Here is a 21,121-nt window from a genome sequence, read left to right as displayed (position 1 = left end):
AGATTAGAGCAATTGTTATAAAGAAATGTTATAAAGCTCTTGATAGTAGGGTTAACTGGGATCAGTTTAGGCAAGATCCAAAGAGCAGTCTCCAGGGAGGAGGTAGACTCCTTGTAAAGTGTAGATTGAGAGAAGGAGGAGCAATGGTTAGCTCCCCCCATGGGTTAGCACTATTTGTTAGGCTTAGGCTTTTGCTTAATGGGTAAAGGATAAGCCATCTTAGCGCTGTTGGGTTAGGAGCAAGGTTTCCCACAGAGAGCTTAGAGTAGTAGTGGCAGGCCCATTTGTTGCTGTTTCAAGGCTCTGGTAAGGTAACACTTACAGTAAGTGTCCTGGCCAAACAGGATTGATTAACCAGCTAATACAAAATATGACCCTGGTGAAAAAAATTAAAGTCAAGGAAGAGTGAGACAGGTTAGTTCCCTAACCCCACAAACGGAGTTGGTTATGACTTTTTATGGTACGAATACTGGGGGGGATTTGTGGTTTCCCCATGAGGGGGTGGTTAAGATTTATTCTTTTTTATACAAACCAAGATGAAGTTTGGGTTTTTTTAAGGCGGGTGAACTTATTGTTATTGAGGAAGAGACAATGCTCCCTAGTCATATGTAAGAAGGAGTTGTTAAGGATCCTATAAGTGGAAATTTTGCAGAAGAAGGTTGGGGGTTCCCTCGGTGAGTAAGTTGAGTAGAAGGTGGTATTGGAGAACTCCCTGTATTTGTTGCCTAGGAAATTAGAAACCCTGATCTCAGCATTTAAGTAAATAAAAAATGTCACTACAGTACAATGCAACATACAGCTCATTTAGCATTTTGTCATATACATCTTATCATGTGAAACATCCAAGAAAACACTTACAAAGAGTTTCAGTAAAGAGTCACTAATTTTACCTTGATTTTCATATCTTGGCTCGCCTTAGTTTAAGTCTGTTTCTAATTATATTTCCAGAAATGTCACTCTAATGCAAAGTAATGCATTTGTTTCTGGAACAATATCAGTCTTGCTAAACAAAATAATGTTTCATTGTATAAGTTCTGTCACATTTTTTTCCTCTTACTGAATCAACATTACCATACAGTAACTTCACATAATAATGAAAGAGACTGCATTAGATGAATAAGTTTGTTTATAATGATCTATAATTATATGATAACATACACACATCATTGCAACAATGCCCACATTTAGTGAAAAACACATTTTGCCACAAATTTATGTTAACATATGGATACAAAGATGTATAATTTACACTCATACAGCAGATTTCATCCATAGAGAGACATGATTCCCAGTGATACATACAGTACAGTACACAACGATTTCCAAAGAAACAACCAGAAATGTTAAAATAATCAGGATTTTTGAGACTTCACTCAAATGAAAGGCAAGGTTAAGCAGATAGCCAAATTGTGTGTTAAATCCTTTGAAACATTCAACTGTATAAAGTTTTAGCTATTTGAAACTGTCCTGCAGTGATACATTTTGTTGCCAAGCTTTGACAGATAAATGTAATCTGCTAACCTTGAACTGAAAATATTTTCTTTTTGTAGATTTATTAAATGGGTAGCTAATGTATTTAAGTTTTAAATATTTTACATATTTACATATACTAAAAATAACATTGCTTTCAATAGCCTAATGTATATTTTGTATCAAATACTTTTAAGTCCTCATACAGATGGAGTACAAAATTAATAATGGGTTCTTGCTGGACTGGCAGCTGGAGTGAGGAGACCACTGGATGAAATAAGTTATTAGTGATAATATGACTGTATTACTACCTTTTTACTACTCTGTATTTTTTTCCTAAAAAAACTCTTCATTTAAACCCCAACCTAATAAAATAATCTTGTTGGTTGTTGGATTTTCCAACTGAAACTTAATTCAATTGACAAAGAGGCCTTTGTAGTTTGTTTCAATTTGAATCTGTTGTGGAACAAAAACAACAGAACATCTCAGCCAAAAATCAGCCTAGTAATGATTTCCAGATTAATGTAGATTTGAGGTTTGCTGGCAGCCAAAGGGGAGATCTGTTTGTATTATTACATTATAAAACAAATCCATATTTTCCAAATACTTCCATACATCCTAAAGAAGTATAAAAATACATTCTGATCCATCCTTACATATACGTATATATAACCACACATACATATAAACAGATACACAAACAATCTTTGCTTCTAATGATGTACAAACATATTTACAACATTTATGTGAGCCACTTTCTTTTCCAGCATTTTGACATGAAACAACTTGAAATGTATGAAGAAACAAGATACATACAGTATGTGCCAGACATAAAAAGAAAGCCAGAGCAGAGGGGGCAATGGCCCTGTGGGAATGTTAGAAGATTAATTTTCAGTGGGAGATGATATAACTTTAAGGCAGTGTTAGAATGAAATGGGAGTATTATCTTCACACTGGGTGTCAAGTTACTTGTAGCAATAGACAACTTGTCAGTAACAGAATGCATTGGAAATTGAGCCAATTCTTCTGGATTTGGCCAGGACATTTTACTGTGTAGTAACACAGAGTGGTACTATATACTGTATTTAATTGGAGCCATATGACTTTTTAATTTTTTTTTTGTTTTTAGCAGTCATGATCTTTCTTGGTAAATGCAGCTTCTTTTTTAGACTAACACATCTCAGTTCAGCAAAACTATCATTTCCATAGACAAAAATATGCAAAATGCTGACAACCCATTTTAGATTTAAACATAGGATGCTATTTGGTGATTGTTTTAACATATACATTAGAAGGTTATATATTGTTTAAGCTGTGTAATTTAATACAATGTTAACAGAACATATACAGTACAGTATGAGCTGTTTCCGAGATCTAAGTGGACAAAAGGGGGAGAACAATATAGGCTAAGACAGAATATTTGTTTCTCCTATGAGGTAATTACATTTTCAGATATTGTGATAATATAAAAGAGATTTTCATTAGCATTAGCCAGATTAACCCATGAATATTGATTAAATCAACACTGAAATGTTAACAGAATTTATCAGGCTATATGCTTCTAAGAAGGTTAGCCTTCCTCTGATATTAAATTATAGTATGTATTTTTATTGAGAAGCAAACAGACTAAGACCTATTCATATTTTCATTGAATTTTCCATGCTTAGCATCTTAATTTGCTTTCCTTTCTTGCGTATAGTGAGCAACTAAACTTGAATAAGATTATCTTATATAAGTTTTAGATGTCACATTTACAGCATTTTAACTATACCTTTTAAAATTGTACATTTTAATTTTAATGATTTACATAATTCTAGTATGAAAATATGCAGTGTTATAATTAAAGTGTAAACTACATATTCGTATACACTAGAACATATGATCTTGTACTGTATATAAAGCCCCCAAGAAACCCACAATCAATGATGTCTTCATAGTGTCCTCAATCATCAGGATGTGTCATGAAATCAAATAATACTGATGCAGGTGACTTCCAGGAATATTCAAGTGTGATAACACAAATCCCATAAAATTAAACAAATTTTCCACATTGGTACATGAGGCTTTCCTCAGTTTTTTTCTCTTTACCAGGCCACAGTCCATTGTTATGATTGCATTGTGTTGAAGACCATGTGGAAATCTGTGACTACCAGTCCATAGTTTGGCAGAAAGCATTTCATGTTGATATCCTCACATTTTTGGCACACCATTCAATGTGATCAAATAACAAAAGGATACTTTCAGTTTGGAATGACTTATTGTGCATGTCTTCATTCTGCTCCAGTCCTTATGTGATATGACTAGTTCAGTACTGTGCATTAAGACAGGGACAAAAATGTTTCCCTCCGATCCAGATTAAAGCAGTGAAGCAGCTTCCCGTACTACATATTTCATGTAAATTCCAATTAAAAGTTCTTTTGGGAGCTCCTGATTAAAATTGCATGCAGGTTCACAAAAATGATAGAAAGTAACAGGCCATAGTTCAGTCTATAGCAAAAGATAAAAGCTTTGAGTTTTTATTTTTATTCAGATGCTGTATCATGGGAGAAGTTCAGGTTGGTCATACTCCATAGCTGTCTCATCTACAAATGATTAATTCTCTGGTCTTCAACAATCCTCACTGCTGTGGTCAATAGTACACAGGCAACCCTCAGGCATACAGGTTTTCAGATTTCAAAATCGTGGCTTTGACATCATGGCAGCCTTTTCCATTCAAACTTTCTGTATTACAGTCACTGCTGTAGGAGCCCTGGAAATCTGTTATTGATGATACTGTGTAGGAGGCAGATCTCAGGGTTTCTGAGTGGGAGAAGTTGCTTCCAAACTGCATACGATACTGATTCCAATGTCTTCTTAGTACCGCTTGCACCTACACAATAAATAATGAGTATGTTAGCACTATCTATACTATATCAGTCTTCTCTGCTTTATTCATAGTTATGGTGCTTGAAAGTACACATTTCCACAAATTCCACAAAATCTGAAGAAACTGAAACAAAATATTGTTTAAAAGGAAACAATTTGATATTTATAGTGGATATCATATAGACATGGGACCTTAGCACTGTCCTAATTGACAGCAGATGCCTTAGAGTTGTACAATATATTTCCTTTGCTGCCAATGGACATCACCTACAGTATATTGCTAAGAAATACCTCAGGTCCCCTGGCAGATGCTACCATCTCCTTGAAGTGCTCCTTTGAACACTGCTAATAATCTGTTTATGATTTTTCAGAACTACTGTACAATATGTACCCAGCACATTGTGGGAAAGCAATAAAAAGGCAAACAGAATGTAAGATAATTCAGTTAAAAATGCAGAATTTAAGTTCAGGAATGTAAAGATAAAATTGTACAATGCGATAAAGTTGTATCTAGAAAACTGTTTACAATTTTGCTCAATGCATCCAGAGAAGAATGGCCAGAAACATTCCTGGGATTAAAGGCATGGCCTGCACTAAAAGGGCAAAAGAACAGAATCGTTATAGTCTTAAACAGGGAAGACTAGAGTTTCTGATTCAAATATACAGGCATTGAATATTTCAGGCACAAAGTCAACAGACATCCTATGAATCACTACAAAACACAAACCAAAGAACGCACTTGTAAAAGGAAAAAATCATTAAAAACTGAGAACAGGTGATAATTTATAAGTGCACAGGATGCACCGGATAAGCTCAATGATCACGGGATCAAGCCTGAGTCATGTTACTTTCCAATTGACTTAATAATAATAATAATAATAAACTTTATTTTATATAGCACCTTTAAAGGTGGCTTCTAAAAGTGCTTCACAGAATGAAAAGACTTGAGTGTCACTGAGGGTGGGATTAGTCACCCTCAGTCCCTCAGTCCCCAGTGCTTGTAGGCTTGTAGTGCTGCTAAGTGAGTGACACGTGTCTCCTTCAATCTCATCTAGTACTGTACATGGGCTGTTCTGCCTGTGATGTATTAGAAAACAAATGGAATCTAAGGTAGGAGGGTTGTAGGAGTGTGCCTGCACTTCCACACTCTCCCTTGTGTGTGGTTGCAGGACTGGTAGCTGTGAGACATGAAAAACAGCTGGCTATTAAAAATAAGATGGGTATAACAAAAACTATTTGACATTTCTAAATTAAAAAGAGTGTCGTAAGCGTTTGGACTAAGCTATCCAGCCATGTTGATGAAGCAGGTACACTAGCATGGCTTCTTGAATAATATTTTGGATGAAACCCTCAGATTAATTAGCTACTAGCAGCCAAATAAACTAGATGATGTGCCAAATCGTCTCTCCTGTGTAATCTGTCTTTTAAAGAATGTCTGTGTTCAGATCATGTTTGTGCTCAGTGTTTGCAAAATAGCAAAACAACCTAAAACACAAAGGACTATTTAGCCAGGATTCTGCAATACAACAACGTGGCAATCTGCCAGCACTTGCTGAAGCTACCTACAGCATATTTTTAATCTTTCTTTTAAATTAACAAGCTAGCCCCCACAAACAATCTTTATTTTTATGTTTAGGATAAAGGCTCTTATGAAAGGATACAGATAAAAGATTAGTGTTCTTTTATTTCATGAATGATTTTATAGACATACAGTATAAGAACCACATTTTGCCAGAAATAGCACCCATGTTTTATTTAATGGTTTTTCATGATCTTTTCATATAATAATCTTACCTCGCCATTGAAAAAACAGAATATGGTGGCCACCAGCAGCCCCTAGAAAGAAATCATACAAGAACAAATGTCACTGAAGATTGCTAATTCCACGTGTATTCATGTACATTGCGGTAATTAGTATCATGCAGTTATTTCTTTAGGGCTGCAATGAATCAGAAAACAAATAAGTACTTCTGCTATCTAAGGTATTTAGCTGATTCAGCACTTCCTCAGGAATACAATCCACAGCACATCTAGAATTTCACTTTGTACACTGCAGGAAAGAAGTGTTCATTTTCTTCCAGTTCCATAGCTCTTCACACACACCTCAATAACCTTTCGATGCAGCACTCATTTTTTTAGGTTTTGCTGGCCTTTCTATTTAAGAGAAACCTTGTGCAATCTAGACTATTCTTTTCTGAAGAACATTATAAGATAAAAATAACATTAAAAACAATATTAAATAAAGAACAATACAGTATTCTTTACCTGATAATGTGTTAGAATATTCATCATATAGTCAAAGATTTCTGCTGCTACCTGGCCCTCTGGTTTATATGGAAACACTACATGCTCAATTCCCAGAAGTGGGATCAAAATAAGAGTAGCTCTAACAGCTTTCATATACAGACTGGATTCCACTTGGTGCGTGACTTTCAACTTTGTGATGAGAACGCGCACAATATTTAGCAGGAAAAACAGGTTTACCTAAAATAAGAAGAGCAAAATATAGATCATTAATAGCTAATTCATGTGCTATGTAAAGCAATGGGTTACATCTCTAAAGAGAGTCTCATCTTTGTAAATGTTGGGTGCTTTATGAGAAAACATACTATAGGTAACATAGCAAATGTTTCAGAAAAATGTGGATGAATCTTTTCAGGACTGTGGTGTTGCTAACAGAATAAATAAACAGAAAAAGGTATTTTAAATGAATTGTGTGAAGAATAAATAAAACAAGTAGACAGGTGTATTATTCAATTGCTTATCAATTAACTCTTTTTGTAGGGTACACTGCAACAATAAATGTGTTCTTCTTTCAAAGCTATGCACACAATGCACAATCCAACAATGTACTGAGTCCAGAAAGTGTTTTGAGAACCCTAATTAGGAGCTTACCAACAGAGCAGCGCAGATGGGACCATGGATAATGTAAAGCAGAGATGTTTTAGAACTGATCCAACAGCTGTACATTTGAGGACAGAAAGGATTTTATTACTTTTCATACATACAGGAAATGCTTTTAAAGATATATCACATCTATTGTACTGTACATAAATAATAATAATAATAATAATAATAATAATAATAATAATAATAATAATAATAATAATAAACTTTATTTTATATAGCGCCTTTAAAGGTGACTTCTCAAAGCGCTTTACAGGATGCCAATAACAATAAATAAGAAGACTACAACAATAAATAAGAAGATTTCACAAGATAGGACACAATTATAATTACAGCAATACAACAATAACAATAGAGGACACCGTGGAAGGTGGTATTAAGAAGAGCAGAGGGGTGAAGAATGGAACCAGTTAAGTAAAGGCTTGTCTGAAGAAGAAGGTTTTGAGTCTGGATTTGAAGGAGTTTAGAGAAGGTGGCTCTCTGATATCCTTGGGCAAAGAGTTCCAGAGCTTGGGGGCATAGCAGGAGAAGGCCCTGTCACCCATACAATGTAGACGGGCTTGGGGGACAGTAAGGAGGGCAGAATTTGAAGAGCGGATGTTGTGAGGTTGGGAGTAGGGCGATAAAAGTTCAGATAGGTATTGAGGTGCCAAGCCATGTAAAGCCTTATAGGATTTTAAAGTCTATGCAGAATTTGACCGGAAGCCAGTGCAAGGACTCCAGGATAGGAGTAATGCGAACACTTGCACTAGACCTGGTCAGGATTCTGGCTGCTGAATTTTGGACATACTGCAGCTTGTTCAGAGTAGATTTAGATACCCCAGGGAGTAGAGCATTGCAGTAGTCAATTTGAGAGAATACAAATATGTTGATCAGCTTTTCAGCCACAGTTTATGATAGCATAGGGCGTAGTCTTGCGATATTTCTAAGGTGAAAAAAATAAGTTTTGACAGTATGCTGTACATGTGGGTCGAATGTTAAGCCAGAATCGAATATAACCCCAAGGTTTTTCAATTTTGATTGAAGCTCAAGTACAGAGCCATCTACAGACAGGGTTACAGGACTGTCTTTACGAAGTTGATGGGGGGTACCAATAAGCATGACTTCAGTCTTGTCACAGTTAAGATGAAGGAAGTTTTGAGTCATCCAATTTTTTATGTCAGAGATGCAATTAGATAGAATAGAGACAGCCACATCAGTGTCGGGTTTGGTATGGATGTATATTTGAGTATCGTCAGTGTAAAAATGAAAGCTGAGGCTATGTGATCTTAAAAGCTGACCAAGTGGGAACATGTAAATGCTGAAGAGCAAGGGGCCCAGTATTGAGCCCTGGGGGACACTAGACTTGACAAGACCAATTTCAGACCTGTACCCATTGAGAGAGAAAAAGTGACAGCGATCAGTGAGGTAAGACTTAAACCATTTGAGGGCAGAGTCAGAGACTCCAAACACAGTCTCGAGACGAGACAGTAAGATGTTATGGTCAACAGTGTCAAAGGCAGCACTGAGATCATGAAGGATGAGTATGGAAATAGAACCAGAATCAGAAGCTATTAGGAGATCGTTGGTGACTTTGACTAGGGCGGTTTCTGTGCTGTAAAGTTGGCAGAAGCCAGATTGGAGGGGTTCGAAACGGTTGTATGTCATGAGGTGGTTATGTAACTGAAGTGTGACAGCACGTTCTAGAATTTTAGAGAGAAAGGGTAAGTTGGAGGTGGGGCAAAAGTTGTTAAAATTGTCGAGAGCCATGTTAGGCTTCTTTGGCACGGGGGTAATGGCAGCAGTTTTGAGGACCGTTGGTACAATGCCAGTGCTCAAGGATTCATGTATAATATTGAGGACAATGGGACAGAGAGAAGAGAAACAGGACTGGAATAAAGTGGTGGGAATGGGATCTAAAATAGATGTGGTGGGTTTCATGCCCGTAACTAGTTTGTTTAGGGATGCTGAGTCAAGAAGAGAGAAGCTGGAGAGACGGGAACCAGAGAAGTTGGATGAGGAGGTATGGAAATGATATCCGTAGTGGAGAGAATGTGATGCCGGATGTTGTCAGTCTTAGAACTAAAGAAATCTAAGAATGTGTTGCAAAGTTGTGATGAGGCAGGTAATGTGGTAGGGCAGTTTGGCTTGAGCAGTCTGTTGATGGTGGAGAAAAGATGTCTGGGGTTGTTTTGGTGATTTTCAATGATGTGAGAGACGCAGGTGGATCTAGCAGACTCTATAGTGACCTTATAATCAGATAAGTAATCTCTCCAGGCCTGATAATGTACATTTAGGCCGGAAAGACGCCACCTACGCTCAAGTTTGCGAGAGGCTGCCTTCATGAATTGCAGATGGTCATTGTACCAGGGTGGAGGGTGAGAGAAGGAGATTCGATTCGAGTTTTTAAATAAAAAGATGGTAAATACAAATCTATATTTTCTTGCCTCAAAAAAATATGTAAGGAAGACACTGAGGTCATTCATTGATGTCAGTGATGATGTTGGGTAATTGATAAGACACATTACAGTACAATATATATCTCAAATCACAGTTGTAGATTATGGCATTTTTGAAGGCCTGTCTTTTTGGCCTGTCAAATTCACAGAACAGGTGATCCTGTTAATTCATTTTACAGAAAAAGTTTTATTGTGCATGCTATTTTGTTAAAATAAACATTGTACAGTATATTGATAAATGCTTCTTGAAAACTGGGAAATTAAGTTAATCGATTCAGAAATGTCCTTGTAGTGAATTTGTACAAGTATGTACAGCGTTTTTATATTTGCTTCTGGCAAATGAAACAGGAAAAGGAAAATAACTTACTTATCATTATGGTAGTAACTGCGAGCTACTGCATGTATGGAGGCTGGAATCAATGGAAATCCTGGGGAAAAAAATATAAAATTAGCTTGTATCAGATAGAAAATATGTTTAAGGTAGTCTGTCCATTAAGCATTGCATTTCAACCCATTATTATGATTGTCATACTGTCATTATAATAATACTTATAATAATAAAAAGAGTTTGGCTTATATTATATATGGCTTTGCCACCCTTTTACCATTTGTTAATAAGTTTCTGACAAGAACATTTTAGAACAGGTTCAGCTGATGTTAAGTATTTGCACGTACAGTACATATAAGTGTCAGTTGGTATTCCCACAGTGTGTTGCCTCTGTTTCAGTGAGTCATGGCCTTGGTTAAAGAGTTATTATTAAATACACCCATTCAGTGCACCTTTTATAATGCAGGAAGCAGTATCTTTGCACAAGAAAACTTCACAAATTTCTGAATGTATTTTTACATTTTGTTACAGTGTGTAAGCTCTAACATTTTCAACAAGAATTAACAGAATTAGACTAAAATAGGTACATTGGTTAGTGCTATGTAATGTGTAATGTAAGGTAAAAATATTTAAATGTGAACATTTATTCTAATATTAGGACTGTTGTGTTTCTTTATGCAGGATACACATGTGTATACTATACATCTGCAGTCACCTTCTTCTTTATACATCTTCATGTATAAAAGGTTTTACATATACAATATAATTATTACAATTATTATAATTTAGGAAAAAAGAGGAAAAGAGGTATTCACGAAACTATATATATATAAATTGTGCAATATCATTTGCATTTTTATATAGAAAAAACTGTAATGACATCATCCAGCATAAGGAAATATTTTTCCTTATGTTGTATGATCCAGAAAGGAGTTTGCTATCTCAGTTAACCAACTAATTTTACATCAGAAAGCACTTATTGTATAACAACTTCTTAAGCAAGTCAGTAAATGTAAGGGAATGACATTAATATCAGAGGAAAGAAAAAAACAGGTACTATCTGACTAAAAAGCCAAACAGAAGTCTTATCTTACCCCATCCAAGAAGATAGTACCACATCAAGTGTTGCTTCTCTGCAAACACTGCCACAACAATGAGAGTATGGAGGTATATTCCTTCACATAGCATCCAGAAGTAATTGCAGCCAAACAGATACAGCTGAATAAATTGGCACACTTTGCAGCTTAGCTAAAACGACAGTATTCTCAGATTAGGATGCTTCTTAAAGGTATAACAGGTCATCCAAAAAACTGACAGAATAACACTTGTATTCAACCCATATACTGTATTTGTCAGTAACCCATTAATGTAATATCCATTCAATATCAATAAGCCTATCCTGGTGAGGTCAATGGAAGGCCAGAGACTATTCTGCTATTCAGAAAAAAGAACAGGTTGTAACCTGTTTAACTCTCATATAAAAATACTAATTGAGAAAAGCATAACTTCACTTCACTGGATAATGTATTTGGTATTTAAATTTCAAGAATAAGTAGTGACAGCATAGTGGTGCAGTGTTTAGCATTGCTGCCTCGCAGTGCTGGGGGCCTGGGGTTCAATTCCTGGGATGCTATCCGTGTGGAGTTTGTATGGTCTCCCCATTTCCGGTTTCCTCCCAAGCTTCAAAAACATACTGCACTGTTAATTGGCTGCTAATTAATTAATGTTAATTGGAAAACTGGCCCTGGTGTGAACAACTGTGTTTGTGTCTGTCAGTTCCGCATTAGACTTGTGTCCTGTCCAGGGTGTATCCTGCTCTGCACCTGTTGCTTGCTGGAATAGGGTCCAGATCCCCAGAATTGGAAGAATCAGCTATAAAATGGATGGATTGAATAGACAGACAATGTATTTTTCCTGTACTTATCCACTGACATATTACTCAATTTTTCTTCTTAATTTGAGAATTGACTCTACTTTGCCTCTCTCCAAAACCGGTAATTCTTAATTAACTTAATTAACTGCAGATATCCTTGTGCTTGAACATAAGAGATTTAAAACCTCTAAGGCATCCACGCATATGTATCATCCTGTGAGCCTACAGGCTCAGTTTAATATCCTGTTAGCCTACAGATCTTACAACACCAACATGAGTGCTCAATTTTAACATACAGAGCCTACAACACCAATATGAGTGCTCATTTTTAACATACAGAGCCTACAACACCAACAGGAGTGCTAAATTGTCAGAAAGAGAACAAATTAACTGAAACACTGCAAGGTCACAAGCACCTGCCAAGCCACAGGGGTCACTGCTGTAAAGCAATCTGAGGATACTCAAAGCTTTACAAAGCTCTAGGACTCAGAGCCATCCAAGCTCAAGTGCTCTTGGCCAGTTTGGCACTATTCATTAGCTACAGTACGTCAATGAATTTTATCTGAAGACTTTTAGTATGTGACCTGCATGATTACCTTTAATGGTTGAGATCCTAAAATGTTGTTTTTAGCCATATGTTCTTGCTGAACATGCTTCATTTTTGTGGGAAGTAACCAAAACCAATATTACTAATTTACTCACAGGATTTCTTGATACAAGCTCTGTGTTGTTAGCCACTGCTGTAAACCAAATGACAGTGATGATGGAGTTTAAAACAAAGGAAAAGAACAGATTTTTGTGCAGAGTTATCCTTTGGCAACTTAAACTCCTAGTGAAACAGAAAGAAAGAAAATTAACTTGTAAATCATCAGAAATATATTTGTGCACTTGATTATCCATTTATTTAAATTTCCTTGTATAGTATATCAAGACATAATAACATTTCTACTCTGTTGGAAAATAATGTAATGTATATTTATCAATACTAAAGTCAATATCTTGTCACACTGTATTGCTTAAATTATCTTAAATTGTCTTCAATATCAAATGTTATATCATGCCCATCTAACATCAACGCTGCATTACTGTTATTTTAAGAATGGATTTTAGGACTTTTGGGCTTACAAAAGCACAGGAGTACTTTACCAAGTTTACCAAAACCGGATTTTGACACAGTACATACTGTATGAATATATTATATAAATTTAAAAATATTGCTTTATTAAAGTAATGATACAATTTTCAAATACTTACTTGAAATGAAAGAATATCCCCAATGAAATGAACAATGATGCTAATGACAATCCATGTCCAATTAGAGCCAAGTAGTATAAATTCAATGCTGTCTGCAGATAAAACCATAAAAAACTGAAAATAAGCAGCTTCTGAATAACATACATATTAAAAAAAAGATTTATATCTTCATAACAATCAAAATGCTTGTAATAACTATTTTTCTGCTTTTCTGCAATCTGAAATCTGTTTTGGTTAAAAGCCACATGTAATACAGTATCTTACTGTAGATTTTAACCATTATGAAATGTTAAACTCTGTCGTAAAATAAGTCTCAAAGACCTTTGTTAGCCTCAATCATATGCTGTACTTTCAGAAGCAAAAATGACATTCTAAATGAACCACGGCTCTCTTTGTGTTTATAAGATCTGGGAATTGTAATTTTAAGAACTGAGAAACAAACCTGCACTCTCTCACTAGTGCGTTCATTGCACCTTGTGTAGTTTGTCCATGTTCTGTTGCTCTCTGGATGTAAAAACCAATTCCCATTGTGATCACAGATCTTCGTTACCATTTCTGAAGCAAAATAAATAAAAAAACAGTGACATTATTGTGGAAGGAGATAGCTGTCGCTGGTAGCGTGTTTTGTGTGGTAGTAAGATTTTTCTAGTTATCTTGTATCGTAGGTAACAGCTAACGAGGGATTCGTCTAGTATTTATAGATATAGCTTAATTACTGTATATCCTGATTGGTATCTAAGCAACCACTGGAATGAAGTTTGGAAACTAGCCCATCATTTCCAGTAAACTTATGACTTTTGTGATAACTACTCAATGCCCTCCCTGATCTTCAGCTTTTTAAAGTTAACACGGTTAGAAGGTCATATGCACAGTAAAAATGCTAATCAAGTAAACCCCCAGACTGCCTCTAGCACAGTTAAAACAAAAACTGCAGCCCGATGCAGTGAAGCAACTAAGGTCTGCCACAAAAAGCATGCCTGTAAAAAGCCTAGATTTTCCTGCTTTTGTGGTGTCTACTGTTTGTTTGGCCACATTTAAGAATAAAAAAATGGGAAAGCGAGAGATTATAGTCTTGCTTTCTGATTGATGAAAAGGCATGGATGACACAATGCAGCTATATAATGAGGTGACAAGGCTTTGCTTGGACACAGAGAATTTGAAATGTACCTGAAGGGTCAAAGTCTTGGAAATAGTCAGGACAGTGCTGTTCTGAAGTGACTCCTGCAGGGGTGTCGTCCCAGCATAGCCATCCATCCCATGTGCTTTTACATGTGGGTTCTGTGGTGGTAACACAAAACATTGTCGGGGAAGTGTCATGCAAAACAATCCAAACATCGTTAGCAGCAACTTTGAATTACATTGCAATATTTGCTTTCTTTTTATTGACTATTTTAAATGAGCTTCCTGATTTGTTCTAGTTTTTGTGGTGTTGCTGTTTTGAAAGGCTAGGACTTACAGTAAATTGAAGTAAGTCACTGACAGAAACATGGGTGGATATTATGACATTTTGAACAATATCAGCCCCTTGTATAGGAAACACTTCAAAATAGGGGTTCAAATAGAAAATAAATACTGCTGTTTGATACCTTTCACACTTCTTATTTAATAGCATGTATTAGATATAGCTTTCAGAGTCCAACATTTGTCCTATAATATTAATCCATATTGTCTGAAAAACATTATAGTAAAACTAAAAATATTGTCTATAAATTCCTACTTGTATCATTTGAAGTATTGCTTTATATAGGAGACTGTTTCCAATATAAAAAGTGAATTTCAACCTAAGAAATACAGTACAAAATATTTGCAACAAATAGCTGCTAATGCAGCACAGGAAAATTACCTTAAGGCCTTGTCATTGCCTATTAATAGTTACAAGGTTTTCTAAGAGACTAAATAGACCTACATAGCACATTTAATATGAAAGCTGATACAAAAGTAATAGAAGAAAATGATTGGGTCAATCATTTACTTCAGCTCTGAAATGTAAGAAACAGATTAGCAAGTGATTAGATTTCTTACTAGATAATTGTGTGTTCATATCCCAGGTGGGCACTGCTTTTTGTACCACTGAGAAAGTAAATTGAATTGTCCCGGTAAAATACCCACCTGTATAAATAGGTGCAAATATACTGTAAGTCACTTTTGGTCAAATTAGCTTGCATAAAATGTCTACTAAAAAATGTTTCGATGAAAGTAAATTTCGAATAGAGAATTGTAAGCAAGTACTGCTGTGACCAGAAAATGTTTTTAATGCTAAACAAAATAATGCTTTTGCATTGATCTTGAAAGGCAAAAACTCAGGGATTATGTTTAAAACATTACCATTTGTATTGTGAACATTATCTTTCATGATTTTCTGGTAACACTCAAACTGTGCCGTCACTATCTTATTCCTGGTGATTCCGAATGGGCTATACACGTGGTTCTCTTCATCTTCCTGAGTTTCATTAACATCTGTGTTTGCAAACACCAATAGCTGGTAAAAAAAAGATAAATATGGCAAGGTGATGTGAATTTTCATATCACTGTACAAAACATCACATTAAGCATCTTCTTTACAAACTTAATGATGTCTGATTATACAGTATATGCTGCCGGACCTTGTTGTTTGTAGACCCACAGGAAACTGTAGCCACTGCACAGTGTGTAACCTGTCCATTAAAGGGAGTGGTAATGCATTAAAATGGTAATTAAGTTACAATACACATCACATATTACTTCATGGAGGTGCTTTGATTGTGAATTTGATTCCCTTCTATTTTAACTTGACATAACATCATGGTTTCTAATATTATGGGTGATGCCAATTTAAACATTAGGTTTGATCATTAGACTGCTGACTTAGCTGGGTAGAGCTCAGCTGGTATTCAAGGATGGTAGCAGTTGGGGTAGTGATAAAGAGGGCAGGGAAGCTGGGAAATCTGCTGAGTTAAGGTGGAACAGAGAGAGTGATGGGCAAAAAGAACAGTATGTGTTGAGTTAGAGAAAGGCTCTTGGAATCATATATTCATGCCTCTGTCTGTATGCAAACAACAGAACATTAGTTAGTTGGATAACAGCCACCTCTATCCCTATTGTACTGCTGTGTCTCAGTTTGCAAAAAAATTGGAAACTTAAGCCTGGCACTGTGCTGATGTTTATGGGTTAAATCTGCTGGCTAACTATTTAACCGTGCCTAGTATAAGCAACACAAGAATGTTTTAATACTCAATAGGTTTATGGATTGTTATTTTCTAAATACCCAAAGGTCAAAGTAACAGGACAATTTATCACATCCTGTTTAAGAACACAGGAAAGGGACAAAGTAGGGCTGTACTCCAAACCTCTCTTAATTACAGGAGATTTACATGATACTTGTGATTGCATAACTGATCAGACTATGTAGTTTCAAAATGTCCAATTCTTTATGTGAATGTCATTAGCTCAAAGGTATAGCAAACAGAACAGCTTGTGCTTTGGTTTGTTAGACACTGAACATATTTGTTAAGATCTGTTATCTCATTAACTACATCAATCTCTATTAAGTCATTATAACATGTAATCTTTTTGTAAAATTGGAAAATAAGGTTAAAGCTCCACAAACTCCACAAAAACATTCAAACAATTTCTATCATATTGGATAATATTTCTATTTCTGTGTTATTAATTCAGTTCAGGTTAAACAAGTTATTTACATTCTTTCTTCTTTGCCAAGTACAAACTTGCATTATACTGTAAAAAGAGCAATAGCAAAACACAGTGTCTCTTGGTCAATAAGGCCCACTGGTATCCAGGATGAAGGGCAATAAGTCTTCTCCCCATAGAATGAGAGAAAGGCGAGTTTAGATGGCATAGGTTGAGTTCCTGCTTTACATCCTGCTTCTTATCCTCAGCAGAAAGATGGACAGATTCAGAAATGAAATAAAAGGGAGAGAGGAAACTCCACACCCCACAGCTGATGCTACGTCAGAGACAGATGTGTTTGTTACAGTAAGGGGTCCCTGGCCAAATAGGATCAGTCATACTGCTTTGTGATTAATGAAGACAGAGTGTGAAGAGTTAGTGAGAAGCTCTATTGAATGGGAAGAGCGTGTGTGAGTAAAGCCAAAGAAAGACCAGAAAAGAAGGAATGGGATTGTGCAGTCTTCCCAGAGAGGGGACTAATGCCCAACAGTTAGGATCCTGAAGGGATCTAAAAGAACAGAACAGACCACTAAAAATGTAAGAAACTCAGGTTGTATGCTGGAAGGGTCAGCAATGCTGGATCCTGGCCTTTCTAAACATAACTTATAGTTATGTAGTTTGCTCATACACTTGAGTTTAATATGGAATACAGGCAGTTTTTGAAATATGGTTGTGTTGTAAGAATCACTCAACCGAAGTTCCTGAACTAGAAGTGGTACAAATGTTCTTCTCTGTTTATATTTTTGAATTAAAATGTTAAGAAAAAAAACAACAAAAAAGAATAAACATTACCTGTGTGACAGAGCTTATAAATGACAGATAAACCAGCAAACATCTGCCCATCTTTGGTCCAGTACTGAACCAACAATTAAGAAATATTGATCTGAAATAAAAAAGCAACAACAATAAATAAGCTTACAGACATACAATGCACAATTCTTACAACATGAGTAAAGAAGATCTAACTTTGAGAAATGTATTTGTGGTTCTGAAACAGAAGTTATAAAGGCTACTTATTTAATTTTATTATATTGCATCTTAATCATGTATTCAGAAACAGCAGAAGGTAAAATAAAAAATAAACATTATGAATAAAATATTTAGCAATTAATTTTAACTTTTATTGTATAAGAGCAACAAATGACTTTTTACTGTTTTTTTTCAAACTAAAAGACATTTGGCAATCTATTATCACATTCTTATGACATCATTTACCCCCGTAATGGTTTTAGCAAAGCTTTTTTTACCTCTTGCAAAGACTTTCCTCCTTCTTAGTGAAAAAAATCCAAACAAAATATAGCAATATTATTTCACAATAGCCTAATGAATTTTAACAGATTTTTAAATTTAATCTGGATAAGAAATATAATACTCAGGAGTTGAAATATTTCATACTGTATATGATGCATGAATTCTCCAGGAATACTGAAACCAGTGAGCACTTTGGGACACAAAACCATTTGGCCAAAAACAATCACTGTTTTTGTCGTGAAATTTAATCAGACTACATGAAAAACACAAGGAGGCTTACACTAAAAAGGACTTATGAGCAAATTAAAAACACAAATCAAGCTTTAGTTGTAAGAGGTTACAAGGATTTAAATGAAAAGAAAAATGTTTTGAAATTGTATGCCCTTGAGGTTTATTTGTTTCTATGAGCAGGTGAATAAGATTAATTTTTCACAAATTACCAATATACACTATGTAGGAAGAGTCAGTAGGGAAAGATTGGTATGCCTGCATAAACCATGCCTTTCTTTATATAGTATAAAGGATACTTTCACTATCTGTTTTATATAAGTTATTTAATTAACATGTGATTTTACATTACAGAGGCCATGCATGTTCAGCTGGAAGAAAAATAAATATGCACACTGGGTATTTGAATGTTACTATTAACGTCACAGGAGATGGCACAGTACAATAAGTATATGTTTTTTTTCTAACTAAACCATGTTGTAAATCATTGTAACCTCTTATTATTCCTTAATGGGCAAGTGTTGTGGGATGTTTTTTCTGCTCACCTACACATTGTTTTCTGGCCCTTCTAGGTCTACTGGTGGTTGCCTAGGCAATCTCTAGTCACCTTCAGCTAACAGTGCTCAAAAGCTTAAACACACGAGGAATACAGCCTCTGATATTAAAATCAAAATTCTTCTGGGCAAATGGAATGGAGAAGACTAAAACAGATCATTCAGTGTTCTTTTTAAAAATTGTTTTATAAATTTTCACAACAGAAACAAATACAACAAATGTTCATTCTAAGTTTTGTGTCCAACAAACACCTAAAACTTTAATTCTAAAACATTAACACTAATTATCTTTTAGATACTTTAATAATAATATAATTTAACTTGAATGGCATGGTGGTGTGGCTACAGTAGGTTAATTAATGTCTATAAACTGTTTATGTGTTTGGATGTATGTATGGATACAGATATACAATTTGGCTTAAATATCATAATGTGTTTTACACAGATCAGCTGCATGTGCATTTGTGAATTGTGAGCAACCAGCATTGCAGTAGACTAAAATTAAACCTAACGGATCAAATTACATTTAGAAAATTAACAAAACAATAACTAAATCCTGGAAGAATATACAACATAACACATTTTACTACTTTGCCTAATCTGTTTTGTTTATCATCTTTTTAATAAAGCTAAAATATCCCTTTTGTTCTTTTCTTGTTTTTGCTAAATGTTTTGGAGTTGGTTGCTTGTGTATAACTATTGTAGTTTTAGAAAAAAGACATTCCAATCACAACCAGTCATCTCATTCATTCTGTGAGACAAATGACCACCTTGCCCAACTGACATTGCGTAAGCAGAGATCATTAAAGCATTGCTACAAGCCAGGGGGTATGGAGTATTTTTTCCAAATTTGATGAATCATTTTACTAAAATGGAAAGATTTCAAATAATTTATTGTAGAAACGTTTACCAAGAGACAGAAAAAAGACTTTTAAAAAGATATTAGAAAGATGCAAGTAATACTGTCACACTTTGTTAGGATATATAGTAAATGAATACATATTTTCAAGGAAAAAAATAAAACAAAATAAATGTATGCTATTATATATACATTAAATTAAGATTTGCCAACTGTACCCTGGCTCTCACTGGTGGGTTTTATGGGCTCAATAGGATTGTTAAGACAGGTCCACACATTTGTAACCCTTCTTAGATCTGCATATATCTGTTTGCACTCTCCTTTATCCTGTCCACACATTGAGCCATTGTTCTTTAGATTCATCTATCCATTTTCTAACCACTTCTTCCAGTTAAGGTTTGTATGGAAACTGGAGTTTACCCTGGCAAGCAAGATGCAAGGCAGGGTACACCCTGGAGCAGATTCCAGTCCATTGGGGGGCACTCACAGACACACACATATTCACACCAGTGCCAATTTTTACCAGAAGCCAATTTAACCTACCAGTATGTTTTGTACCATGAGAAGAAACCCGCACAAACATGGGGAGAACATACTAACACCATGCAGATAGCACCCTAGGTCTGGAATCGAATCCAGGGACCCAGCACTGTGAGTCAGTAAGGCTAACTATTGTACCACCATGCCACACTATTCATTAGATACTGTACAAAATTCCTGCATGTACCAGACACAGAGATTAGTGAGTCCTAATCATTGGCATCCAATCCCAAACCTCTTACAGGTTGCACTGAGCAATTTGTACTTCATTGTCTTGGGAATTCCAGTCACAGCAAGAAATATTCAACTGCAAGATTACTGGGTTCAAACTGAATTTGGCGTGAATGTTTTTGGTCACTGTGGCAATTAAGAGACCCAGATATGAGCACTAGTGCTGAGCCACCTTAGTGGGTAACTGTAGCCATTTGAAGACATAATGTACCTTAACAACACAAAAATTCCTGTGTTGGTATACAATAGCTGGTATACAATGTATTTAAAACAAGAAAATTAAATACAATTTTTTTTTCTATTGTATCTAAAGAATATGCAAAGAATCCCTTAAAGAAAATGTAACAGCTAAATGATAACTTAGTCAATTCTTATTATATTAAAAATTAAATCAACAAAATTAGACTATGTGTACACAAATATATATTATGTACAGTATATGTAACAAACCATTTATAAACATCATGTAACTAAAGACTAGATTTTACAGTACTTCATAGTTTTACATGGCATAAATAATCCTTCCAAATTCAAATGTTAAAAATCACAGAAAAGAAATGTAACTGGGGTTGCCCTTTACAACCTCTTTTTAATTGTAAAATATTTAAAATACACCCACTGAAAAAGGAATTAAAAGTATTACACAAATTATACAAA

At 35.2% G+C, this 21,121-nt stretch overlaps 1 protein-coding gene across 1 annotated transcript in view; it reads right to left on the bottom strand.

Annotated features, from left to right (window-relative positions):
• Positions 1-1,108: 1,108 nt before the first annotated feature.
• The window catches only part of LOC102697375 (calcitonin gene-related peptide type 1 receptor), a 35,253-nt gene continuing 15,240 nt past the window's right edge, over positions 1,109-21,121 (bottom strand). The window contains exons 2-13 of the mRNA XM_015359034.2: positions 17,594-17,684; positions 15,461-15,614; positions 14,303-14,413; positions 13,578-13,690; positions 13,136-13,227; positions 12,584-12,710; positions 11,103-11,256; positions 10,048-10,108; positions 7,231-7,297; positions 6,601-6,819; positions 6,130-6,171; positions 1,109-4,339 (exon numbers count right to left, since the gene is read on the bottom strand). Of these exons, the coding sequence (XP_015214520.1) occupies positions 4,121-4,339; positions 6,130-6,171; positions 6,601-6,819; positions 7,231-7,297; positions 10,048-10,108; positions 11,103-11,256; positions 12,584-12,710; positions 13,136-13,227; positions 13,578-13,690; positions 14,303-14,413; positions 15,461-15,614; positions 17,594-17,644 (1,410 nt within the window). The 5' untranslated portion in view covers positions 17,645-17,684 and the 3' untranslated portion in view covers positions 1,109-4,120. The remainder of the gene's footprint in view (positions 4,340-6,129; positions 6,172-6,600; positions 6,820-7,230; positions 7,298-10,047; positions 10,109-11,102; positions 11,257-12,583; positions 12,711-13,135; positions 13,228-13,577; positions 13,691-14,302; positions 14,414-15,460; positions 15,615-17,593; positions 17,685-21,121) is intronic.

This window comes from Lepisosteus oculatus, chromosome 12 (genome assembly GCF_040954835.1).
Source record: "Lepisosteus oculatus isolate fLepOcu1 chromosome 12, fLepOcu1.hap2, whole genome shotgun sequence".
Lineage (NCBI taxonomy): Eukaryota > Metazoa > Chordata > Actinopteri > Semionotiformes > Lepisosteidae > Lepisosteus > Lepisosteus oculatus.
The sequence above is the reverse complement of the archived record's forward strand: the minus strand, read 5'-3'. Positions and strand labels throughout refer to the sequence as shown.